Here is a 27,667-nt window from a genome sequence, read left to right as displayed (position 1 = left end):
CTTCCCTACAGGTGACCAGGCACTAGGGGGGCATGAGGGGGCACTACCTCCTGGAAATTTCTTTGCGCCTTCTATAGTATGTGTTCCATTTTCCCCACCACGTTTCTTAGTCTGAGGCCAGGCCTATACTACAGACCTATATCGGTATAACAGTGTCACTCAGGGGTGTGGGAAATGTGTGAGACAAACTCAGCAGTGGCAGATATGTTTTCAAATTGTAAGATTCTATACAATTTTTTTCACAGGCATGAAGTGATGTGCTGTACAAAGACCAGCACCTGGAAATACTCACACTGTAGAAACAAGATAGACTGGTCACCTAAAAACCTTGGAATTCATCCTCAGTAATTTGGAAGAGATTCAGAGTATTCTGTCAAACTATGTGAATGGATATTAGGAAAAACTTTTTCACTAAGAGGGTGGTGAAGCACTGGAATGGGTTATCTAGAGAGGTGGTGGAATCTCCATCCTTAGAGGTTTTTAAGGCCCAGCTTGACAGTTGGGGTTGGTCCTGCTTTGAGCAGGGGGTTGGACTAGATGACCTCCTGAGGTCTCTTCCAACCCTAATCTTCTATGATTATATGATATGGTGACCTGTCCATTGAAGCAAGACGGCTATTGGAAGTTACAGAATCATCCAAATTCTTGTCCTTAGCTGAGGTTAAGAGAATGATTTTGAAAGTTTTTGCTCCTATGAACAATCACCTTCAAAAGGAACTAATGCATCTTGCTAAAAGAGTTGAACAGTTAACTGTTGCCTGTGAAGAACTTCAATGGAAGAAAGATGTTTGAAGATTTTTCTCAGATTTCATCTGAGCACTTGGTTTTGAGAAATGCATGGGATGAAGCATCAATATTAAGATGTGCCACCAAAACAGCCAAGGTATTGCCCCCAAAATGTCAAGATTCCATAGTCACTGACGACTTACTAGGATTTCAATGTGTAAATGAGCATCAGTGGTCCCAGACTTACATGAATTGATTGCAGAAACCACTGGTGAATTGCAAAGGTTTTCTGCAAAGAACTCCAAGTTATACAAAAGCTTGTCAGCAATCTATTCCACCAGCTCTCCAGACCTCTTGAAATTGGAATCAATGCATGCTTTGATTGACTTGCTTGGATTAGATATTGAGAAAGTTCAAATTGAAATGGCTGGATTTAAATCACTGATAGATAAGAGAAATTGCAAAGAATTTGAAGAAGTTCTTGGTGCTGTCAAGGAGGCTTTCCCATGTATTTTTGAAATGTCTGTAGTGGTCTTATTTGGAGAAACAATTGCAGCTTGTGAAAATTCCTTTTCTCATTTGAAAAGAATTTTATCAAACCAGAGGATGAGCATAACCCATGAAGGAGAGAGAAACCTAATTCTCCTGTCATATGAAAAAAGAAAAGGAGTACTTGTGGCACCTTAGAGACTAACCAATTTATTTGAGCATAAGCTTTCGTGAGCATCGGTTGCATCCGATGAAGTGAGCTGTAGCTCACGAAAGCTTATGCTCAAATAAATTGGTTAGTCTCTAAGGTGCCACAAGTACTCCTTTTCTTTTTGTGAATACAGACTAACACGGCTGTTACTCTGAAACCTGTCATATGAAAGTGATTTGACTTCAAAACGGAATGTGGATGTCTTTGTGGAGGAATTCCGACGTCATTATCCAAGAAGACTTCAGCTTTAATTTCCTGAACAGTCTTTATGTTACACAAGCACTTGCATATGAAGAGCTATACTTTTTATATTTCTGAATCTTTGAATTTTTTGAATGCTTGAATATTTGTTATATTGAACAATCATAAATATGTATTTTATTTTTTCTTATTTAATAACGTTTAAAAAGGCTTCTGAGACTGGATTTTTCACTAAGTATGTGAACTTCTGAATATGAACATAACTGCTCCTTGTCATGCAGTCTGCGGCCCCCTTCCTCCCCCGGTGTCAATGTCCAAGCTACAGGGCTGTGCTGAGCCAAACTCCTCCAGCTCCACCCCGGTGACAACTACACATAATATCCACCCCCCACATGAGAGAGAAATCCTAGGTCTTGACCATTTCTGGTCACTTTAAGCAACTGCTGTGGTGTTATCCTGGTATTCTGACTGAATTCCAACTGGGAGGTAATTCCATTCTATCCCTCTAAATTCCCCTTGCAATTTCAGCAGTGTATGGTATATTTCCTTCACTTCCTGCTGTAAACTTCTGTTTAGTGTCACTATGTTCTGCTATAAAGCTGCCATGTTCCACCTCAGAAATAGCTGCATTTCATTGGTGGATGAGGTGATTCTTGTATATAGCTGACAAAACACACTGGTCTCTTTTGGGATGAATGGTGTTTGCAAATGAAGATATGTAAAATCACAGTTGTTAGTATAACACCCAGAAATCTTTTGCTGTCTTGTTTTGATCTTCCAGCTTTAACTTTGCTAAGCAGAGCTGATACACAATACACAGAATCATCTCCGGATTTATCCTAAGAGGATTCTGATTTCTCAACAAACATATGCAGCAGCCTGCAATATTCCATCATTAGTCCATTGTACATGACAGGTTATCGCACAATAAAAAGTCAGTGCCAATTTGAGGTTGATCTGAAAAGTGACAGTGAAAATTACATCCTCAGCACCTCACAACATGAGACCCTAAATTACCAGTTCAACTCCTGACCCCACTGATCAATCCATCTGAATGGTGATTCTTGTGTGACTGTTAGCTGAAATGAGTTTGGAGGTTCTCAGTGTAGTGGACAAAAAAAAATCATAGAAATCAGCACAACTGGCAATAAACTGACAAACTTTAGCCATCTCACCAGATAGATCCAGGACTGCATTGACCTTAGAGACTGAAGGCTAGAGCCACAAAGGGATTTAGGTGCCTAACTGCTAATTAGCACCTTAGTCCAAATGTAGATCCTAAAAACTCAGCAGTCACTTAATCTTGAGGCCTCTAGGAACTTACATTTCTGTCCCCAACTGAGTAAGTCAGGGGGTAAAAATAAGAGATCTTTAAACACAGTATTAAGCATGTATATAGACAAGAAAAATATTCGTATTATTTATTTTACTTGACAATAAAACACAACAGGCTTTAGAGAACTTATTACTTTTACAAAATGTTACAGAACATTTACTCTTACACCATGTACCAACATAATGCATAATCAATACTACGCTTGTCAAATGAAGAAAGTGCATTGCGCGAGTCAGACACCTTTTTTTTTTTTTAATTGTGGCATCCACTAAATTGAAGTATCCACAAAAGTCTCTTCTAGTCATTAGTGTGACTTAGGAACTGATTTAAAGCCCCTTAAGCCCCTTTCTATTGATTTTAATGAACTTTGGATCAGGCTATTAGAACTTCTGTAGTATTTACTCTACCATGCAGATTAAGACTCCAGAACAGGACCTCTAATAGAGCCCCACACAATTTTGGGGTAAAGATTACATCCAGTGCTTAATTTGTAATGAAAGAGGTGCCAGGGCTATGAATGATCAAGCCTTGAGGTGCCGAGGCTCAGCTGTGGCACAAATTCAGCACTGATTACATCTGCACACCACCTGGTGATATCACCATCGTTGGCCATGGCTTTCGGTATGCCAGGACACCACATCACTGCCTCTTAGCGTGGCATCTGGCACACTGCGTGGCCACATCACCCATCCTTCACCGTCAAGCTGTGCCAAGCTGCCGGTCCTTCACTGCGGCACCCAGTCTGCCAAGTGACCCATGCTTCACCAGGGTGCCACGTGACCCATCCTTCACCATGCCACGCAGTGTGCCACGTGACCCATCCTTCACCATGCCACGCAGTGTGCCACGTGACCCATCCTTCACTGTCGCATCTAGTGTGCCACGTGACCCATCCTTCACCATGCCACGCAGTGTGCCACGTGACCCATCCTTCACTGTCGCATCTAGTGTGCCACGTGACCCATCCTTCACCATGCCACGCAGTGTGCCACGTGACCCATCCTTCACTGTCGCATCTAGTGTGCCACGTGACCCATCCTTCACCATGCCACGCAGTGTGCCACGTGACCCATCCTTCACTGTCGCATCTAGTGTGCCACGTGACCCATCCTTCACCATGCCACGCAGTGTGCCACGTGACCCATCCTTCACCATGCCACGCAGTGTGCCACGTCACCCATCCTTCACTGGGGTGCCCCGTGTGCCACGTCACCCATCCTTCACTGCAGCACCCAGTGTACCACCTCACCACCCATCGCCATGGCGCCCAGTGTGCCACGTGACCCTGCTGCCTGCTGCCCATGACCGTGGCAGCGCCCTGGCAGGGGCAGAGACGCGGCTGAGCGAGCGCCACCCTAGGCAGGGAGGCTCGGTCCCGTTCCATGTCGCGGCCCCTTTAAGAAGAGCAGCAGGCGCGGCTCCGAGCGGCGGGGAAGCGGCTGGATGTGACGTCACCCCGCCCCGCCCCTCCCCGCGCGGCGCCGACGTGGGTGACGTGCGAGCGGCGCCCCGCCCCGCCCCCTCCGTGCGCGTAACGCCGCCGCCGCCCGCTGCCCCCTCTTGCCCCCCCGCGCGCTGAGTCAGCCGCCGCCGGTCGCGGTGAGGGTGCGAGGCGGGGAGATGCCGCGGGTCTACATCGGCCGCCTCAGCTACCAGGCCCGGGAGCGGGACGTCGAGCGCTTCTTCAAGGGCTACGGCAAGATCCTCGAGGTGGATCTCAAAAACGGGTGAGCGGCGGGCCCGGGCCGGGCCGGGCCGGGCCGCGCAGCGTGGGGGGCCCGGCGGGCGAGAGCCGAGCCGGCCCTGGCCCGCGCCTCCGGCCTCCTGCCGGCCCGCGCGCTGAGCGCAGCCGGGCCGGGCCGGGCCCTGTGTGCGCAGGCGCCGACAGGTGGGGGTGAGGGGGTTGGCTCGCCACTTGTGAGTCTGGCCCCACGCGGCACAGCATGGGCGGGGGGAGCCCGGACTCCTGGGTTCTCTGCCCAACGGCCTGGCCTCGTGGCCGGGGCACGGGTCTGGGGCCAGGACTCCTGGGGTCTCTGCCCAACGGCCTGGCCTCGTGGCCGGGGCACGGGTCTGGGGCCAGGACTCCGGTCTGGGGCCAGGACTCCTGGGGTCTCTGCCTGTGGGGTCTCTCAGTAGCTTAGCCCCAGGCTTCCTGTGGCCCGCAGGCAAGTCACACCCTCCACATTCTTCCTCCTTCCCCCCCACAGCTGGTACTAGCGCTAAACGTGGCTGCAATGGGCTGGGCAGAGAGGGGTCCAGCAGAGCATTTCCCTTAGAGGGGGGCCTTGTGCCTAGAAATCTCCCTTGCTGAGGCTGTCACAGCCTGGCAGTCCTGTTCACAAACCTCTTCCCCCTCACCTTTCCTAACTGGTGCAAACTGATGTCTGGGTTAGAGGCCAACAGCCTTTGATGATGGAGGCAATATTTCCTTTATCCATCCATCCCACTTAAAGGCTGTGATCACTGTGGATTAGTAGATGGGGGGGAAATGGTGTGGTGGGGGAAGGTCACTACTGATCCAGGCAGTAGTCCTAGTATGGCTCATGATTATATGTGCAGTTCTGGCAACTGACGTCTTGCCACAGCGGGATCCTTTACATCCTGCTATTGCATTGCTTTGCCATCTATCCAAGCTTGGAATCTTAATGTGGGCAGAATCGGTGGTTTAGATTCTGGAACTTAGTTAAATGAGTCTTGAAGTTTTTACTTCCCAAGCAAGATTATAAGTAGGTGACATGAAAAGCCTGCCTGGAGTGTAGAGTATACAGTTAGCTAGGGCTTCCTTTGGGAGTGGGGATGAGGAGCCTCTTAAAGTTAGTTTTTGAGCTAAAAGGAGTCCTCAAGATTTAATACTCTATGGTCTTATTGGTGGTTTGGCCCATAACAGGTTTAAAAGGTGACTGAAGGCACAGCCTTTAAAAAACCCACATGTTCGTCTTTTACCTGCTATTTATTGCACCAGGTAATACTAAAGATTACTGTTACTGAAAGATTTGAACGTTCTGTTTTCCAGTTCTACTGTTTACACTTGAAAGCACTCTGTATGCCCTGTATAGAGAGTTGTGCTGTTGCTGTGTGAAAACTCCATACAAACAGACAGAAAGGAACACTTCTTAAAATAGGAGGATGTTTAACTACAAAAATAGGTTACGGAACCAGACAATTGTAGTACCTACAGTTCATTCTCTGAAGTTGCCTGGATTTCAAGTTGGTGCTCCTCTAAGAACTTACTGTTTGTTGTCTAGACACATTAGGAACCTAATAGTGGACTGATATTTAGATACAGAATCTTTCCCTCTAGATTACTGCTGTGCCATGTGGCTTCTGCTACAAATGACTGCAAGTTAGTACCATATGGTAGGTAGGCCTAGGCCAGAGATTTTCAAGTTTTCTCATAATGTGGACTGTGTTCTAATAGCATTTCATGGATCAACTCCCCACCTACTTCACATCCATAGTAACATCCCTGTGGCAACTACAATTGCTTATTTGGGAAAATATTCAATATTTATCTTAATGTGATTAGCTACTTGAAACTAGGAAAGCAAGCACCAAACTGGCCTATGGACCAGCAGCAAATGCTCCAGACCACCAGTGATCAATCCATAGACAATAGTTTAAGAATCTCTGGCTTCAATGTAATAAACTGGAGGCTTCATTCTGATTCCTAGCTAGCAGGCAATCTACATTACAAACCTCACCATAATAATTGGCCTCTGGACCTTCGCTCTACTTGTGTTGGAGATTGTAGTCCTTAGCTTGCATTCTTTGTGCTTCCACATTTCCTATTGATTTCACTTAGGATGAGTAAGATTGGGATCCGTGTTAGGATGATTTAACTGGGAATTGGTCCTGCTTCGAGCAGGGGGTTAGACTAGATGACCTTCAGGGGTCCCTTCCAACCCTGAGATTCTATGATTCTATGATCTTCTAGAGAACTGTTCAGAAGCACAACTTTTGATAGGAAGATGCTAATACTATTTTCCTAAATAGCAAAGTGGGGCTTAAGCTTGCTTAAAACTTGTCTTCAAAACCTTATAAGGGCCTAAGGATTGAATGGGCCCTGGACACTGAACCTACCTTTTCTTTCTGTGGCCATGCAAGTTAGGGTTGAAACACATGCAAAATTCACTACCATTGCTTCTCAGCCCAGTCTGTTAAGAAGATTTAAACTTCCAGGGCTCTCTTGGGCATCTTTTTATAGTTTATTAAAATTGTTAAATTCAGAATCAGGAGATTCAAAATCGGAGTAATCTGAAGAAATGCACCCAGATTTGAGAGTTAAGAACAAGATTAAATCAGATATTAAGATTTATATGCAACTAGGAAAACAGGATTAGAGAGTACTACATATGTGCAAGATGCAGTATGATCACTGAGAAAGTAGAAACCTTAAAGTTTGGAATTTTCTGACTGTCCTGCATGCCTGATTTATCAACCTCAGTGATGCACAAATGCTAGTTTTTTGCATTAAATTTCCCTGGGAGAGAACTGCTGATTAGTTGAATCTCTTAACTGAAGTTGCCCCAAAATAGAAAAATGTCTGTAAAATTTAACTAGCATCTGTCAAATTTGCTAGATTAGCGTGGTCATTAAACGATGCAACCAGCTTTTATCCTGCTCATTTTTCTGCTTCACTGAGAATTATATAAATGCATAGTCCCAGTACTGCAATTGGACCTGTACAACTCCCCGTGCTCACTGAGACTCTTTGTGGGTGCAAGAGGCTGCCCACGGGACCCATTTGTAATGTGGTCCCAAGTCTGAAATTGGTGTATTTCAACATTTTAAAGAAATTATACATTATCATTTGAACACATGGGCACAGGGGAGGAGAATGTTTTTAAAACTCAAAACAGTGGCTGAATCTAGTTTGCTCCATTTTCAAGAAAAAAGCCATTCTGGAGAACATGTGGAGATCTTCACTACAAAAGGAATTTAAGAAAGCTATGGATAATTAAAACTATGCGGGATATAAAATAGGAAGATGGAAGTCACCATTGACTGTGGCACCTGCTATTGCTATAATTAAATTGATCTCTTCAAATAGTTAGGTGGCTCAGTCCTATGTATATTTCTAGGAGTAATTTAACAATTTCTCCTAAAAAAAATCCTTTTAATTTCAACATCTGTTTTGAAATCTTTCAACAAGCTGTAGTTAACTTGGCTTGAATTTAAAATGGCAGATTGACAAAAATCTACTTTTAAAAAAAAATATCAGGTGTAATGTCTTTATACCCAGCATAATCTTGCATTGAGTTTTTGTGAGGGTACTTTACAGTTCGCTTTGTTTGCCCTTTGATCCTTTCTCCAAAACTTATTTTTAGCAGCGCTTAGCAAATGATTAAAAATTACTGCACAGTGGGTGACTTATGAGATTCTGTCAATTTCTTCTAGAAAGTTGCTGGTTATCTTAACTGCTTAGCCTGCAGGAGATTAGCTATTCAGTATTTTAGCAGTTGGTGAAGCTAAGATTAAATGCATTGGCAGAAAATGGAACTGGAGTGCAATATTATCAGAAAGTCCAAAAAAGCTGAGTTGGATCTTGATCACCACTAATGATGATTAGAGTTTATAATTTAAGTAGTTAAAGCAGCATTTACCTGAAAAGGGGAAGGGAGTGAAAACCTAGTTCATACTGAACGTTTCCATTTTAATTCCAGCACCTAGATTCCACTCCCTCTTCACCTTGTTCTTAGCCAGTGTTGTACTGATGGCAGCTGGAACTATGCATGTCAGAAGTGCATGAACAAGATGCCTGGAAAATTGGGCATTTCAGCTTGCTTTTATCTTTTAAAAACTTGCTAAAGGCAAGCAATAATAATTCTAAGAGTTGGACACTTTCACTTACAGGGACACCAACTTGAAATCTAATAATTTTTTAAGAAAAAAGCTTCTATGTAGGTGCTTATCTGCCCTCCATCTGAGCATCTCCCGAATATTTATGTATTTATCCTCACAATACCCCTGCAAGGTAGAGAAGTATTATATCTCGCTAAACGGATGGGTAACTGAGGCACAGAGATCAAAGCCAAAAGTGTCAAACTTGGGTGCCTAGAGGTAAGTTCCTAAATCCTTATTTAGGCACATAAATAAAGGTGCTCAGCACCCATTAACTTTAAAAATCAGTCAAATATATTGGATGCCACTAAATGGTATTTACATTGATCTAGATGGTAAGAAACATTTAAGTTGACCTGCAAGTGATTTACAGAAAATTCTGCTGGTGCCCTTCTTTTCTGCTTTATTAATATGAAGGCCTCGGAGGTGTGTTTCTGCTTGTTTTTTACATTAGAAATAGATGGAGTGTCCAGTTTGTTCTTCCTCAGCTTGTTGGAAGCATTCTGGGATTTCTCAGGGGTATTTCTTTTGAACTCTAACACTTCAATTGAATGAGCAAGATATTTAAATCTTAACAGAAACTTACTTTTTCCAAAGTAGTAACTAGTCACTAAAGTTAAATACATGTGAAATTTCAAACATTCTAAAAAATCTCTTCTCATGTTAATAGTTCACTGTTGTACCCTTGGTTCTGGTTATATTGTTTTACTAGTTCTCCAGTCAGTTTCCATGTTCAGACAGGACCTGAAGCTTTCATGCAAGAAGGCAAGCAGAAAAAACCTTTGCAGGTTGCCTTCATCCCTGATAAAGTAGCAAAACAGGCCCAGTTTTTTCTCCTTTTGCAGGCCAACTTTAAGGGAGTCTGTCTTTGGCTGCTTAGTAGATTAGATTATGGCATTATTTCTGTGGAGCATGTAGTTGAGTGTTTCATTATTGGGTAAAATCTTGGTTATGCTAATCTTTTCATAAGAACGTTAACTAGGAGTTATAACCAGGAAGATTTGGATGTTCTGTGTCTCTGGCACAGATGCCAATTTCAAAAAGATGGTCAGGTTTAGTGGTTCTTGATGTTCGGATGGCTATAAATATTTTTTCCTAAAGAATTCTGAAACTTAGAAAGTTGTGTGCAGAACTGATTACCTCCGTATAGAGGGTTGAAACTATTAACACTTGCTTCTAGTTCAATTTATCGCTGGTGAAGGGTGCCAGACTGACAGCTCTGAACACAGAACAACCTGGGGCCGCGGTGGAGCAGTCCGTCCCAAGGTGTGAGGGGAGTTGTTTCCGTTCCCATTCAGTCCTCACCTTTTCTGCAGAAGCAGCCAACGAGAGGGCCAGTTAGAGCCTGCCTGGTGGGAACTGGACTGAAACCCTCTACTACACAGACCAAACAGCTGTAAGATGGTAATGATTACAAATGTGCACTGTACTTTGAACCAGTGACCTAGAAGTAAGAGGCTCTTTATCCCATTTAACTTTTGGATAAGTAATGGGACAAAATATAAAGTGGTATGTTTTCCACTGAAGAGGCTAGGCATTTATAGCAGCAGTAAACAAGGAGAGCCAGCATCATGAACCTACCTGGTTTTCTGTAACCCCAGCCAGTGTTCCATGGACCAGTTTGGAAATGTCACTGGTTTTCACAGTGATACCAGTAGCTTGTATCAGTGCAGTTCTTAATGTTTTCAGAAGGTCAAACACAATTTGTGAACTCCACAAAAACAGGAATGCGTTGCCTTAGGCTGGAGGTAGGATGTACATCATAGAGTATGTGGGAACTACCGTATCATGGCTGAATTCAGTACTTATAGTTCCTTTAAACTTTATATGCCAATGCCTTTGACAAGTGTCATGGCCCCTACCAGCCCAGATCACATGGAGTTCATGGACAGCTTAGTTATTAGCATCTATCCTGGTTCCTGCTTAGTACCTCTCTTCTCCCTCCAGTTGTTGGTACCAGTCCCTTTGGAGTTCATAAGTTGGAGACATCACTGTAAACATGTTCTTGTTACTGGTTCCCTCCCCTCTTCCCTTCCAGTTACCACGACTTTTTGCATCTTGCCTCAGTTAGATTTTAAGCTTTGTGGTGTGAGATGGGCTCAGCACCTAGCCCAATAGAACCGCTATCCTGACTGGGGATTCTTGGTGCTATAATGCACGTACCTAGGTATCCAATAAAATAAGCATAGTTAATGTCCTGCATTAGACCACTGATGTGTTATGCAGTGTAGCTATTTAAGTGTGCACGGAATGTATAACAATATAGTTAGTGACAAATCCACAGGTACAGTCTAACATTTAATAAAAAGATCTTTTTAAAAAAAATCAGGAACACTTCATAGGCACAGTTAGGTGTTCAGTGTGAGACATATTCTATACCGTAACTGAACTAACACTTCAAAGACAAGATTCTGAAATCGGGAGTAAAGATGCACTTTTACAAGAACACTTTAATTTGCCATCCACTGTTGGAAGAACCTTAGACATCTGTAACTCTGTCCCCGTGCCCATACTTGTCATATGTTAGCAGCACATGTAGCTTGACATAGCTAGGAGTCTCTGCTAGAGGGTGAAATCCATTCTACCGTCAGGGGCCCGCACAAAGCCCAATTCCCAGCTTAAATTCTTAACATGTATGTAACACTCAAGGCCTTGTGACAGGCTTCTGGGAATTTCATCCTAAGGAGTGGCCAGAGAATAACAGAGTTATTGCAGCTCACCAGTCAGCTGCATTTGCCGAGATGTAGTAATTACTCAAAATAACAGCATGAACCTAACCCAGAGAATTGGGATCGCAGGGTTAATGTGCATGTTCTTAACTCAAACGCGAGAGGGGTGGTAATCACAGAGCCTTTCCCTAGTGCATGTGCACCAGCATTGGCGCCTGCAGGAAAAATGCCAAGAGCTGTTGATTATAGTCAGTGCTGTCACAGGTGGTGGCAACTGCACCTGTATTTCCCACTTATGGTCCCTCGAAAGCATCCACTCTAAGTCACCAGTTCCTCAGCCATCACATCTCTTGGGTTGAGACCCACGTTCGTCTCCCTTGTGACTAGGGTTTTTCCAGGCTGCATAGTTCCCTGCTTACACTGCGATGTCCCCAGCAAGCCAAACTGTCTACACAGGCCAGCAGTTTGTACTTTGCTTTCTCTCTGAAGGCTATGAACAGCTGTAATTGCCAGCAGTCACAGGTTACCACACAGATCATTTTAAGCAAGTGTATTTATTTTGAAGGTGAGAGCATAACAGAGAAAACACTTAAATAAATAAATAAACCTACATGCATGTCAAAAAGCTGACCAGAGGTCACCCCAGCCTCGGCCTTTCTCTCTGGTAGATGTCAGTCCTTCAAAGTCACCTGCTGGGTTTTCCCTGAGGTTACAAGTTCATAACTGTCTCAGATTCAGAACCAGAACTAGCACACCCATCCATAGGATAGTCTTTCCTTTATACGGCTTTGGCATTTGATCTTGAGACTCTGGGAACAGATGATCAGCAGAGAATGGTCCTCTCCTCAGAGCATAGCTTCCCAAGGCTGGGTTTTTGCATAACCAGGAGGTGGGGAATTTGCATTCACCTCCTGCTAGAGCAGGGGTGGGCAAACTTTTTGGCTCATGGGCCACATCTGGGTATGGAAATTGTATGGCGGGCCATGAATGCTCACAAAATTGGGGTTGGGGTGAGGACTCTGGCTCGCAGTGCAGGCTCTGGGGTAGAGCCAGAAATGAGGAGTTCGGGGCAGGGGGAGGTGAGGGCTCCGGCTGGGGGTGCAGGGGCTGGGGATATGGGGTGCAGGAGGGTACTCCTGGCTGGTACTGAGGGGTTTGGAGGGTGGAAGGGGGGATCAGGTCTGGGGCAAGGGGTGGCTCAGGGGTGCAGGCTCTAGGCAGCACTTACCTCAAGCGGATCCCAGAAGCAGCAGCATGTCCCTTCTCCGGCTCCTACGCGGGGGCACAGCCAGGCGGCTCTGTTGCACGTTGCCCTGTCCATAGGCACTGTCCCGCAGCTCCCATTGTTCCCGGCCAATGGGAGCTGTGGGGGTCTGTGCTTGGGGCGGGGGCAGCATGTGGAACGGAGGGTCCTGGCTGCCCCTATGTGTAGGAGCAGGAAGGGGAACATGCTGCTGCTTCTGGGAGCTGCACAGGGTGGCCCCCGACCCTGCTCCCCAGCTGGAGCACCAGAGTGGGGCAAGCCCCAGACCCCTCTCCCTAGTGGGAGCTCAAGGGCCAGATTAAAACAGCTGACGCATCGGATGCGGCTCGTGGGCCGTAGTTTGCCCACCCCTGTGCTAGAAAATACCCTGGTGGCAAACCACTTGACACTGTTTGTCCCAAACGTCGATTTTTGTCTGGCACATTGTTCAATACAGTCCTTTTAAGTTTATAACATTTCCCAGGGTTCACATCACATTGCCGCCCCAGAGAGGTTACATGCAATCCTGGCCCAAATAATACATACATGCATTTATTATATTGAACACCAAAAATAGTTAATTCAGTAAGTTTTTTCTAGGACATTGAAGGAACTTGCAATATTGGTCACAAGTGCTACAAGTTAATGATAGTAATGATGGGAATTGAGCCCTGTCTCTTAAAACTGTTTTTAAATTGTTCCCCTTCCCAATTTTCTGCAACTCTCTGAAACCAGTAGTAGTTTCCTATGCCCCCATGGCCAGCTGTTATCAGAATCCCCAAAGGCTCTCTAGGCCACTGCTATCATTTCAACTCTTAGTGTAAGGCTGTTTGTTGGAAGGTTTGGGGGAGTTGGGGCACCTGCCTGGCTTTCAGTATGTCACAGGTTAGTAGGGAACATGCATGGTAGCACAGAGTTAGGATCATGGCCCTGTTATATAAACAACCAACAAATTCAATGGCACATTTCTCACTTATTTCAGAAGCTCCTAGAGGCTGGTAAAGAAGTCCTTTCTTTGGCGTTTACCATATACATGGATTCAATGGTCCTACAATGACTTGAACAAACTAACTTCCTTAACTATTACTTCTAGAAACTGTGGTCTGGTGCAAGAGTAGGTGTTGGGGAAATATGGGTTCCATTTCTGGCTCTGGCACTGGTTTGCTATTACCTTTGGTAAGTCAGTCTCTGTACCTCCGTTTCACTTGAAAAATGGGGTTGTTTACTGATCGTTTACTAGGCACATTTCAGAAAAGGACAAAGACAAAGTCCCCCACCCCATAGAGTTCCTCCACCTTTGTGAAATGCCTCAAGATCTGCAGATGAAAAAGCACAAGTAGGAGCCAGGAATCTTATTATTTTTCACCATTTATGCTGTCTCTCTACTATTTGTATTTAGCTCAGCTTGGCCAAAAATAGATTAGTCTCTGACTTTCATATTCTCCTATGCTAGCAGTATAGTGCAGTGTGTGTATATACTGTAAATATTTGTAAATATTCTCCCATTTCATTTATTGCTTATAGGTTCAGTAAAAACGGTCTTTAAAAACAAAACCTAACCTTTGGGCCAAATTTGATTGGAAATTGGCTTACTTGTTAAAGGACCAAGTCCTATTTATTCAGACACTCTAAGAAAAGGAGGATTGTCTCTAAGAAGCTTTGGTAACAGTAAATATCAGCTGAAGTCTTTCCTATAATCATAGTCCCAGTGTGTCCAATTCATTACTTTTTATCCAGCTGCAAGGATGTCTTAATGGCAATTAAATACGTTCCTTATTAGCTGAAATCATTACAAATTCTTATACTCCATGGGCCAGCAGTCACCTTGAGATTTGTTTCCAGAAGATCAGTTCACTTAACTTCCAGTAATAGGCAGTTTTAGCCATTTTTCCTTCATTTTCAACAACAGACATGAAACAAAATTGAACTAAATGGTACCATTTGCTCTTCCCATCACCATACTTGAGATCTCTTGTGTAAAATGCTCTTGAACAATTTGTGGTTAGTGTCCAGTCAAAGCTAGAAGATGAGCAGGAGTGTTTGAAATCTGCAAAGTCTTTTGCTGGTCCAAGAGAGGTGCCTGAGCTGAGTTTCGGCTCCTTCCTTCAATCTGGGGGTCTCATTTTGGCTTTGTGTAAAATGAAAGCCAAGTCTGTCTTTATACGAAGGGCTGATCAGACTACCCACCTAAACTTAAAGGAACAGCATTTTTCCGCTCAGAGAACGGAAGACTTTACACAACAAATACTTTAACCAGGAACTCCTTTCATACCTGTATCTCTAGCTCAATATATCTGGAATATAAAACACTTGTTAATTCATTGATTAAATTGCATTTAAAATTGTGAATGCAAAAGTAACCTTCCTACAATAACTAACTTGGCTTCAGTACACATTCTGTACCTCTTAAGACATTTAACCACATAAAATATATCAAGGTATACTTCATAATGGACATATATTCAGTGTGCAATTTTCAGATGTTTAAATTTTAAAATGTCCTGTCTCCTTCAAACTTACTGCTTGACTTTCTCTTCGGCAGCTGTTTGCATGACATTTTCAAGTTTATTTCAAAGTTCAGCCATTTATAAGTGTCTCATCTGTCAGCAGGAAAAGTCTCTCCTGTTCCCTCTTTCCCTTCCCCACTACTCATAGTTCAAAAACAGTACTTTTTTTAAAGAAAATATGTAGGAGAAAAAATATTTCACCTTTAGGCAGAAACCAAACCCTGGTGTCTGAGTTAGGCAGAAGTACAAATGAAATAATGGAAACTTAACTAGCACTTGCTGTCAAATGGATACTGTAATTAAAAAAAAAAGTCCTTGTAGAAAGCTAGGTTGCTACTGTAAGCAGCATTTAAGAGCAATTTCATGATCCATCATCTCACAGAACCCTTGTAATTCCTTGGAAGAGCTTTCCTACCAGTTGAATTAATTGAATTACCTCATGTCACCACATGTAGAAAATAACCAAGAAAATCTCAACAGATATAATTAGAGTATTTCTGGCCATAAGCAAGAATACTAATATTTTACCTGACCTCACCTGTGCTAGTTAAGTGCTGCCATCAGAGCAAGTAATACTTAACACAGCACTTTGCTCAGGTTAACCTGTTTCTGCTACAGGTGTTTCCTCAGGCTGTGCCTATGAGAAGAAGTTTAGGGAATTCTCAAAGTCCAGATTTGGGAAGCATTCAAACTGAAACCGTGGTTTGGCTGAAAAGAAGAAAGACAATACTGTACCTACGTTTTCTTATTCTATTTAGAATCTCATTAGAGTCAAATGAAATGCTAAGCAACCTTGTCTGCAATATAAGTTTGCAGTAACTAATTAAGCCACAGGAGACCACAATCCCAGTTGAGTCCTGATGTAGCCCCATGCAACTCCATTGAAGTCAATGAAGTTCTAGCATAAACTGGCGGTGGGGAGAGTGACCATTTTCAGGTTCCGTCTGAAGTATGTGATTTTTAGATCTCTACTAGATCTCGGTCTGTCAAGGGCTCCAGAGCTGTCCATTCACAAGCACCAGGAGAACTTGTTGGCACCTCCTGTGTCTCAGAAATTGTCTTTCAGTACATTGGTGTATGGAGAGGAGTATGTGTGTGCAACTGGTATGAATCCAATGGCCCCAAAGCATCATATAGATGGAGGAATGGCAGAATAAATGGAGCGAATTTCCTGTTAGGATTTGGGACCCTAAACGGGTTAAAAAAAATCCCATTTGTCTTCAGCTTTAATAAAAAGCTCCTTCAGGTGGTTTAATCTGTTGAAATTGGTTAGCAATAGGGGTGCGTGCTTTTGCAGTTTTTTTTTCTGTTTTTGATAGATGGAGAGTAAAATGATGCTGCTTCACACAGTCTGAAGTAAATGGTATTGAGGCTTTTAGTAGGTAGCTTTATGGCACATACAAAGCAGTAACAGTAGATATTTAAAAGATTACCTTGCACTACCACCGTATAACAGCAGATTCAATTGCTATAGTTAGGGCTGTGTCAGCAGTTGTCGTTTCTTGTGGTGTGAAACTACACTTCGAGGGATTCTTAGTTCATGGTATTTAAACCATGTGGTGTGATATACATATATTTTAAGGGAGGTGGCTCAGTATTACCTCTGTATGTCTGGGTTGCGTGAGATGATTTTAATGTTCTTTAAAAACAACTATCACCCCTCATTGATTTTATAAAACTTTGCTTACCGTTTATAAATAAACCCTTGAAAGTTTTTTCTCCAGAAAATCTATTTCTCTTACTCATTTCCCCCCCACCCCTTATCCATCACGTGAATACCTGTTTATTCTAGGGTTGCTTGCATGTTACATACTGTTTTTATTGGGGGGTATGGGACAAATATTAAAGCATTCTTTTGGGGGTGGGGGAAAGGAGGAGAGAAGGTGTAACATGGTACCTATCACATCCCACTAAGCAGGACTTGTCCTGATCATATCTTATGTGGGAAAACTTCAAGGAAAATTCAGGGTCTGTAGAAGGTGGTGTCAGTGACTCCGTAGATACTGCATTCTCCAGGCAGTCCTCAACCAGTGCTCAAACCTGGTGTTAGATTTTGCTGTGCTGCTGAGGGTCCCCTATTTTGGTGTGAATGATTTGAGTACTCATCATGAAAAGTACCCTTGACGCTTTTAGAAAGAGTAGGTTTGTTGAGCTGGTATTAGGACCATATTCCTATAATCCTGTTCCGCAACCCTGAAATTCCCCACCCCACTCTTGGAGTTTCAGTAAAAAAAATTGTTAATTTCTTGTGTCAAAAACTTTGTATGGTATTACTGGCACCTAGGGAGACACCTAATCAAGGGTTGGAGTAACTATTAATATAGTGTTACAAAGCAATTGAGTTCCTGTATCAATGTAAGGGGATATTGCTTTATTTGTGCAAACAGAAGATGAGTGGGGTAATGACAAAGTTTCACAGATGTATTTACTGCTGTGATTAAACAGTTGCAAGGGCCAGCTCCAAGCCACAGTTCAGCACATGTTGCCCCTCTTCTGAGGCCGGCATTTATTTGCATGAAAAAGCAACTACGATGAAACTTGGCCAGACACGAATTTTCATGTTAAATATTTAATCAAAATGTTTCACATTTGCATAGTAAGGATCTTCTAGTGTTAAATGGGTATTAAAGGAGGAAATGAAAATGTTTATAAACTAAACTACCCAAGCTAAGAGATCAGAATTTGTGTACACTTAAATTTACGTATGTTTACATTTGAAACCCAGATGTATAAAAACCATTTCCTCCTTTACTTGCCTGCTCAGACCTTAGTTCAGGATTCTGTTTGCCCTACAGCAGCCAGAGATGTTGCAGCCAGCTGAAACGGGGCTCCCTGTACTGCTGTACGGGGCTGTGATGCCATCAGCTATTGCAGGGGAGACTCTGAAGCCTGAACTTGGGTCTTGGAAGGTAAGTAAAGGGGGAATGGATTTCAAATATAGGTGATCTCTTATTATCTGAACCTAGATTGTTTGTAATTTCTGGTATGTTCCCCCCCAGCCATTTGGATAATGGGGGTTTACCTGTATTTTGTTGTAAAATAGCTGCGTTTATATAACGGTTCAATGCCATTACTACTTTGAGGGTCAGGAGATCTGAGTTCTTTTCCCAACATTGTTGCTCTGCAGCCGTAGGCATGTCACCTCAGTTATCTGTGCCTCAGTTTCCCATATGTAAAACGGGGTTGTGGTTATGGGAGGCAAAACAAAAAAAAAATAGGAAAACTCCCGTTTAAAAAAAACACCCACAAAAGTGTCCGTTTTTAATTTCAAAATTTTCAACCATGTCCAATTATGATATTCACCTTCCTTTTATGAAGTTTGTTGAGATCAGTATAACTGTTTTTTAAAAAAAACCTACAGTCACTATTCTCAAATGTGAGTGATAGAGATTAGCTACTTTGTAGCTTACCCTTTTCATTGACTTCTGTAGATTGGACCATTTATGGATTTAGATTCCTGAGTCTCAGCACTCACTTTTGAAAATGTTGACATTAGCTTTTCGGTGCATCTTTAAATCAGGGAAGCAAGTGGTTTCCAGTCTTCTCTGCCGCTCCTAGAGTGTTGCTGTCTTGCAGCAACTAACAAAAAACAGTGTGCTCAGAAATGCCTGCTCAAATTAAAGTCTTAGTTTTAAGATTCACTTCCTAATTGGTATCTTCCCCCTCCTGTCTCCCCATGTGTGTATCCAGAGCCCTGAGCAAAGCTGGTGCAGTTTTTCTTTGAAGCACAAGCTAAGGCCGTGATTGCAACCTGATTTACACTGGCTACTATTACTGTACGTAGCCTCTGAACCTCAGTGGAATTTTGCATGGGCGTTTTTTGTGGACGGTTTTGTTGGAGACTCTATCTAAAGGTCGGTCTTACGACTAACAAAACGCCGTAGGGCCAATTCTGCAGCCACTCTGCACACAGCTCCCAGTTTCAGGACTTGGGATTTCCACACACCCAGCACTTGCAGGACTGGACCCATACATAACATATTCATGTGTTTCATTCATATCAAATGTTAATTTCTAGGTGGCTTGATAGAGCGGTTTGAGTGGTGACTTTATGGGAAGCTCTTTGGTAGAAGGCTAACTTGAAAATCCTAATGAACTATACGTCCAACCCCATTGCCATAACATCTACTCGCATTACTCAGACACCTCAGTACTGTCCCCAGTGGAGAGGAACATTACCCAACCTCCCTGAATAACTCCCTTTCTTGACATGCCTTAATACTTTACTGTCTTGTAGCACCTTCTATTTCAGGAGCTCAAGCCATTTGCAAACACTGATGTGGGTGAATACCTCTGGTTCAAAGTTCGAGGAAACTGAGATAGCATGAGATTACCTAACTTCTAGCAAAGCCTATGACAGAACCAAGAATGGAACCCAGGTCTCGTAGTAAACCAGTCATGTTCACCAGAACGGCCAGACTGCTTTAGCTTTACTGTAGTAAATGATGAAAGAGAAGTGTAGCACCATGCTTTGTAGGCCAACAAATTGGGGAGCATGTTTGTTCTGTGGCCTGGGACCTTTGGTCAAAATCTCCCTGCCTTTAGTCCTCGAGAGTTGGCTACTGATGGTCATTAAAAGTCTGGTGCTGCCTTATGTGGCCAGGCTCCATGGGCAGTGAAAGTGCATATGTGATACGAATTGCTCTTGGTGAATATCCGTATCCTGGGCTGTGCAGCTTTGCCTAAGTTACTTTTGTCTCCTCCTAGGTACGGCTTTGTTGAGTTTGACGATCTGCGTGATGCAGATGATGCTGTTTATGAGCTAAATGGTAAAGACCTTTGTGGGGAGCGAGTTATCGTTGAACATGCCAGGGGCCCACGACGTGACAGCAGTTATGGTTCTGGACGCAGTAAGCACTAAAATGCATTTGTATCTCGGTGACTTTTTTTTAATTAAGATATTTCACTTAAAAAAAAAAACGTAATTTTTTAAAAAAAGACAGTCATGATATGAAGTTTGAATAATTTGTTTTTGTAACTGTTAATGTATTTAAATATTTGAATATCAATTTGCTAATTGTATGATATTTTAATTAATTAACTGATTAATAAATGTATGAACACAATTTCTTGTACCATTATTATTAATTTGTTTGTTTATTTTCTAAGTATTTGTTTGTTTGTAATGTGATTGTTTAACATAGACTTAACAAAGACCTCAATGTTTTAATTAAAAGAGTCCTTTGAGGCTAAGATGACTGCCTGTTCCATTTGCTGACCTTGGGTTACCTTTCCATGAGTGGCTTTGACCTTTGTGGCCCTTGGCTGACCAAAAAAGGAAGCCATGTGACGACCGCAACCTTTTCCCATTAGACCTGGGTGGTGAGGATCCCAAGGGTTAGAGACAGATGAGATTAAACTGAAATAGGTGCCTGAAAATCTATATTCATATCAGATATTCAGAAAACCTTTAATCAATGTAAGTAACATTAGTAAACTGGCTTTAGTGATTTGGTTTCTTGTTTCAAAAAATTTTTTGTAATAACTTAAATTTAATTGCATGTTAAATGTAACTGTAATTATAATTATACATCCTTGTAATTATGGGCTAGTATTGTAGTTATATTTTTTAATGTTTTTTATCTCTAATTTTATGTTTTAATCAAGGAGACTCTAGCTTAGTCTAGAGGGTGGGGCAAAGATTAAATGTATTTGCTGACATATTGGGCAGAATAGTTTATTTATGTGGGGTGTAGACTAAGTCACTCCACCTCCCTAGCTGAAGTATTGCTATCTGCTTGTCACCTCCTAAAGGTGGATATGGTTATAGAAGAAGCGGAAGAGATAAGTACGGTCCTCCCACCCGTACAGAGTACAGATTGATCGTGGAAAATCTGTCAAGCCGTTGCAGTTGGCAAGATTTGAAGGTAGGGGGCCCTTTTCTTTACTCTGCCTGAGGTTGAAGATCAAAAAGGGCATAAATGACATGGTGATCGTTAATCCAAGAAAATTTTGTGTGATCCTGTGGCCATTGCACCAACTAAGCATTGCTTGTTGTGAGGGAACACTCTATTTAGAACAGCTCCAATCATATCCTGTGCACTGGAAATATTTGACTACTGCAGAAGCTCTATTTTCTCATTTTAGTAAGTGTAAATTCATTCTCATACCCACCCACACTTGAGAATACATGTTTGAAGTAGTACACATATACAAATACACATATTCAAAAGCTATATGTCATTATATGGAATCATGAGACTTCCACTTCATTTACATATACGCATGTTGTAAATGGACTTTTGGGAGAACAGTAGTATTCTCATTTAACATAAGCTTGTGCACATACGTAAAGATTAAAACAAACAAACAAACTTGCCTTTAAAACTCTGCCAAGTCAAATCAGACTTTCATCAGACCTAGGAATTGAGTCCTATCAAATTTGAAGTTTCCTTCATCAACTTCTGAGGTGCTGGTGTTGTGTGAAAAAAGTTTCCAACTTTAGCCAAAAGACTACATGTTTTCACATGAAAACAACTCACCCGTGTTTGAGGAAACTTTCAGAAAAATTCTCTTCCAGTCTGAGAGCAATCATACAAAATTTCAGTCAAAAAGGTAAAATTTCTCAAAAATTGTAAGGAGCTGAAAATGACTTTGTAATAGAAAAACTTGGGTAATTCTAACTATAGGCCACAGCACATGTAGTGATTATGGGGTGGGGGAGTGTGTAAAATATTGTCCTGTAGCTGCTTGATTACCCTGTGCCCTCTGTTGTGTAAGAGGTTAAATTTTTTATAAAGAGCATTCTTATGATACCGATCAGCCGTCATCCCAGCTATGGGTGGTTTAAAAGCATTTGCTTGTTCTTTGGGTGATTCTTTATTTTGCGCTTTTCTCCTGGAGTTACCAAGAATACATGTTATACATGAATAAATTTTTACTTGCAAGAAAAATTTGCAAGTGGATCAAAGGTCTGATATTTGGATCTGAGTGGGAGCCAGGAATGCCAGAGAGCTAATCCTGGCTCTGCCTTGGACACCCTCTGCACCCTTGAGCAAATCACTGAACTCCTTTGCCTTAGTTTTTCTGTTGGTAAAATTCAGATAATACTGATCTACATCACAGGGGTGTTTTCAAGCGGAATTAGTTCATAGTTCAGATATAAAGCATATCGTCAACTGCTTATTCTGTGAAAACTGTAACTTACTACAAACCTGTCATGTAGGTCTGGTTTAAATAGCATTTTATGTTGTTGAGAACACTTTAAACCACCAGTAGCTTATCTTCAAAATATATTTTTTTAATACCGGAAGCAATTGGAGCATGTCATGGAGTAATCCTGTGCTGGATTCAGGTTTGTGTGGGGGAAGTTAGCACTAAAGCATCTCAAGACAGGAGTCTGGCAACTCAAGAACTGAAAATGATACTGACCGCTACATGCGGTTGGTACTGCAGCCTGAATCAGTGCTGACTGAAAGTCAGCACCATCTGACAGGCTGTTTGGGGTAGGACAGAATCTGTGTGGTCCTGGTAAACAAATGTGCACATCACAAAACCCATCACCACATTGAGCAGTCTAAGAAGGGAGGCCAGGGAGTGAATGAGCTGGAAAATGGGGCCTCCAGGACAAGTCTGAAGTACACTAGCTAGGCAGTAGGGTGAAGGAAGCATGCACTGTCTGCTTGTGCTGCCCCTGTTTTGTTATAGGGCTTCAGTCACCATTTACCGGTTCCCTTTTTTAAAAACACGGCTTCTTAAACTTGAAGGTAAAAGGTAAAAAATCAGAGTGCAAATCTTATGTTTTTAAATCACCTCAGTGAGAAGAAACTTGCTTCAATCCAGAGCATATTTTACTGCATCGAGCTTACCCCTTTTAAATAATAACTTGCCTCAAAATTACTGCTGCAGTGTCTTTACTTGTCATGTTCAGAAATCTGGACCTGTTTCTGCAAAAATCCTTTTTGGATAAAATTCTCACTAACATCAGTGGATCCTTGCTGATTGGTTGTGTTTATCTTGTGTGGGCTGTTGAGCACAATTACAGGAACCTGTGATAATCATTAGGACTAAGAGGGTGCAAAAGTGAGCTTTTCTCCCTCTCCCCCCCCGCCCCCCTTTGCCTCAGGCAAGTCAACCAATGCTGCTTTCTGCATTTTAAAGAAAAGATTAAATGAGTAGTGAGGGGGAATAAACAGAACCAGCGTGAAACACTAAATCTCTGGATTCAAAGGCAATGTTTTTGTCCTTTCCTCCCAGGATTATATGCGTCAGGCAGGCGAAGTGACATATGCAGACGCACACAAAGGGAGAAAAAATGAAGGTGTGATTGAGTTCAAATCCTATTCGGATATGAAAAGAGCCCTTGAAAAGCTGGATGGGACAGAAGTGAATGGCAGAAAGATTAGGTTAGTGGAAGACAGGCCTGGATCCAGACGGCGCCGCTCCTATTCCAGAAGCCGAAGCCATTCGAGGTATGTTTGTCCATAATACAGCTGTGGCTCTTACAGTCTAATCGAATAGCCAGTGCCAACCCATGGATGCTTAGAGGTACGCTGGGTCCCCAGGAAACGGAGTTTTTGGTGACAGCCCAAATCAGTTGGAAATAAATGCGGAAAATTGGTTCACCGCTCTTCGGATGGTGTGCTCTGTGATGGACACTTTAGTACCTGATATTTGTTTTACCATAATACCTAGGAGTGCCAATCACTGACTAGCTCCACTGAGCTACACGCTGTGCAAGTACTGCAGTGTTGTCGGGTTCTTGCCTAAACTGTGTGCCCTTTACCACAGCGTGAAAGGACGTGATAAGCGGCAGAAGTAAACATACAGAAGTGTCCGTAAAACTCCTTCTCCCCTTTGAAAGTTCATAAATTTCCCACTGTACCATTTCTCTCTTGGGAGACGCCTCCTGCTCTTCTGTAGAGGTTGGCTTTTTATGTGGTGTGTGCAATATGGCACAAGAAAAGGGCTTCAGCAGAAAGGAAAATCCTCATGTTCAACTCTCTGTAGGTTAGTAGTGTTGGATTTTGTAAGATACCCAGACCCTTAAATTTACAGGCAAAACTTTAAGTTTTTACTCCCGGAAAAAATATGTTCTGCTTTTTGGGAAAAAATCTCTGCTTAGGTGGAAGAGGAAACACTGTTAGATCCAGGCACCTGAGCTCATTTGGAAAGACCTAGCTCCCCCACCTGCAACCCATTGTGCTTCTGCTTCAGACTGGCAGCCCTGTTCAACTCCAGAAGTGGCAGCATTTCCAGGATATAGGAATGAGAAATAAGATGTTGTGCTGTGGTGATTTATAGGCATTTCTAGAGTCCCCATCTACAGTCTGTAAAATGCTTTGGGATTATTCTGTCTCGAAGTGGAGAGAATGTTACTGATGTGCTCTCACTCTTCTTTAGTCACATGGGTTTTTATTGAATCAGGATCAGAGGTGTTTCTCTTTCCTTGGCCTTGGAATGACTTAATGCCAATTCCTTTTGTTTCAGGTCTCGCTCTCGAAGCAGACACTCTCGTAAGAGCAGGAGCCGTAGTGGCAGTAGCAAAAGCAGCCATTCCAAGAGTAGATCAAGATCCAGGTATACTTTTATGGGGGAGATCCTGGGGATGTGTAAGAGGCATCGACCTAACGCTGCAGCATAGGCGTTGCTTTATTGTTTACCAAAATTTAATAGCAAATGAGAGCCACACCATGCTCAAGTCTGATATGTCACCATTCACTTGTGCATTTTCAGGTCTGGGTCCCGTTCCAGAAGCAAGAGCCGTAGTCGAAGCAAGAGCCGTAGTAGAGGCCAAAAGGAAAAAAGCCGGAGTCCAAGCAAAAACGATAAAAGTAGGAGCCGCAGCAGGAGTGCAGAGAAAACCCAGAGCAAAAGTAAAGACAAAGCGGAGGATGCTGTCCAGAACAACGACGACGCAAAAGCAAAGAGCAGGAGCCCCAGCAAGGAAAAGAGTAAGAGTAAAAGTAGGAGCAGGAGTGGAAGCAAGGAGAGAGTGGAGGAAGAGAAGGAGAGCGTGAGGAGGAGGAGTAGGAGTAAAGAGAGGGAAAAGAGCAAGGCTAGGAGCAGGAGCAAGAGCAGAGAGGAGAGTAGGAGCAGGAGTCGTAGTAAGAGTAAGGACAAAAGGAAAGGAAGGAAGAGGAGTAGGGATGACAGCAGAAGTAGGAGCAGGAGCCACAGCAAGAGTGAGAAAAGCAAAAGGCGCAGCAAGCGAGACAGCAAATCTAGCAACAAGAAGAAAAAGAGGGAAGACCAAGAGCGGTCCCGGTCCAGGTCTAGGTCTAGATCCAGATCCAGATCAGAGTCCAAGGAAAAGGAGCATCTAAAACCAGAATCTGAAAGAAAGGAGGTAAAAAATGAGGGTGAGGAAATGGACAAAAGTCATGAATCTCGGTCCAGATCTAGGTCAAATTCTAAATCCAAACCAAATGTCAAATCAGAATCTCGCTCCCGATCAAAGTCAATTTCAAAAACTAGGTCCCGGTCCAAGTCTAGATCTAGGTCTGCCTCTAAATCACCATCCCGATCTAGATCAAGATCTCGTTCGAGGTCCTAAACTTGCTGCAACCACACTTGAAACTATATGAAAAGTCTTTTGTACATGTTTGGTAGTTGTAGCACAAGTGATTGAAGTAGAACACATGTCAATGCTGTACATTTTTAACTACCCTAATGGTGTGTCTGTAATCGTTCAGTACAGGGCTCCCTTTCTGCAATGCCTTCTAGATCAAGGCTATGCAGCTCATTTACTGACTTGTAGAAAGGTCCCCTTTATAACACAATCCTCACGAGAACACCAAAATCGCCTTGTTTTCCAAGAACAGCCTTACAGAGAGGGAGCAGTGTACTTTGATGGGTTTATAAGGTTGGAATGATGACTTATAGGTAGGTATGGTGACTTCAGCTATTTTTGCCCTTGAACTGATGCCCTTTGATGTATGCCATTTAGTGAAAGTGCTAAGTCTTAAGTTTCATACTACTTTTGGTTTCATATTTTTGGATTTACAGAGTTGTGAATAGCGCAGTCAAGAAAATAGATACCTGCAGTAACCCATAGGGGAATAAAAAGTAGAGTTCCATATTCTGGTATTGTGACAATATCCTTGTTTTATATTAAATTTTTTTATTTTATTTTTCCCCGTCTTGCAAAGTACAGTGATCCCTGTTTCCATGAAATTTGAATAAAGACTATTTTTGCTTGATGACATTTAGTGGTGGTTTAAATGAAATTATGCCGTGATTAGCCTCTTTACAATAAAAAAAGAATCAATATAAAGGAACATGCAACAATTTAGCCCCAAAATATAAGTTCTGGGATCAGAAAACCCCAAGACCATTAGAAGAAATGTCTTCCTGAACACTTATTTTAAAATCCAGTGGAAATAACTTGTTCAGATTGAAACACTTTCTTGCATTGCTTGGAATGGCGGCATTGTATAGAGAAGAGAATTATAGTGAAACTGACAAACCTGTTTTCATTGGTCAAGTTGAGTGAAATACGAGCCTCAGTTTTCATAACCTAAGGAAGAAAATATTTCACTTGAGTCCCTATAAAGGGACATTGTCAGTTTAAAACATTTTCAGACAGAGGTGATTTATCTAATATTGATGCCGCTAACACCTAAAATTAGCTTAGCTGAGAGACTGGGGCAAAACACGGTTTTCTGTTTTTTAATTTTACTTTGTGCATCTGGCAACACTTTGTACAGTCAGTTCCATTGTTTCCTCTGTATAGTCAGTCTCATTTGTGCAGGTCTTCTGCATAGCAACAGAGCAGAGAAAAACATTTGGTAAAATAGAACCATAACTAAATCTATTAAAATTGGCAGGAAGTTTCAAAAGCAGTTTAAGTTACTGCACCTGCTCCTCACACTGACTAGATTTAAGGTGATGGGGTTTCAGTAGTTTACTTGTATTAAGTCATGGTTAATGTGGAAAATCCACTTTTTTTTTTTATTAAAGCATTCCTCAGAATTGTGCTACAAGAAAGCTGTAAAAGGAGAGACCCGGCCTCTTAGGAAGCAATACCTGTGTCCTGATGGCTGCTTTGGCATAGCATTCTTTCCAGCTTCACAGCCTCATGGTTCATATTGACCATTCTCAGTATTATGGTGAGATGGGAAGAAAGCCTCCAAGAAGCATAACAGCTTGTATAGTTAGTTTGTAGCATGGCAGGCTCCTTTTACACTATTTAGAGAGCAGGAATTGCTCTAATGGCTCAAGCCAATAATGAAGATTCATATGCTGTTCATCATCCCTTTTGGGACTTCTGCCTTAGACATGTGTTACAAGTAAAAGAGACACAGAAGGTCATAAAGGGAAACTACTGCATGAATACCTGAATATACTATAGTATTTACTGGTCGGGGTACTCCCAATTTGCAACATCTTCTATAAGGGGCACCTGGAACAGATCAGGACTGGGCAGAGTGCTACCTGCAGAAGTTGAGTCCTTACTTGCCACTTTGAGTTGATACCAAAACAGTGCCCCAGCATCTTACA

At 42.5% G+C, this 27,667-nt stretch overlaps 1 protein-coding gene across 2 annotated transcripts; it reads left to right on the top strand.

The window, feature by feature from the left end:
• Positions 1 to 4,460: 4,460 nt before the first annotated feature.
• On the top strand, positions 4,461 to 26,370 carry SRSF4 (serine and arginine rich splicing factor 4). 2 transcript variants are annotated; one of them, XM_073317960.1, is made up of 6 exons: positions 4,461 to 4,690; positions 19,934 to 20,076; positions 20,981 to 21,093; positions 23,423 to 23,571; positions 24,656 to 24,745; positions 24,902 to 26,370. In XM_073317960.1, the coding sequence occupies exons 1-6, from the start codon at positions 4,584 to 4,586 to the stop codon at positions 25,719 to 25,721; spliced, it is 1,422 nt and encodes a 473-aa protein (XP_073174061.1). In that variant the 5' UTR covers positions 4,461 to 4,583; the 3' UTR covers positions 25,722 to 26,370. The 2 variants fall into 2 exon arrangements, with proteins under 2 accessions (XP_073174061.1, XP_073174060.1); XM_073317959.1 differs by having other exon boundaries at positions 4,462 to 4,690; positions 23,423 to 23,637.
• The last annotated feature ends 1,297 nt before the right edge of the window (positions 26,371 to 27,667 follow it).

This window comes from Lepidochelys kempii, chromosome 19, assembly GCF_965140285.1.
Source record: "Lepidochelys kempii isolate rLepKem1 chromosome 19, rLepKem1.hap1, whole genome shotgun sequence".
Taxonomy (NCBI): Eukaryota; Metazoa; Chordata; order Testudines; family Cheloniidae; genus Lepidochelys; species Lepidochelys kempii.
The sequence above is the reverse complement of the archived record's forward strand: the minus strand, read 5'-3'. Positions and strand labels throughout refer to the sequence as shown.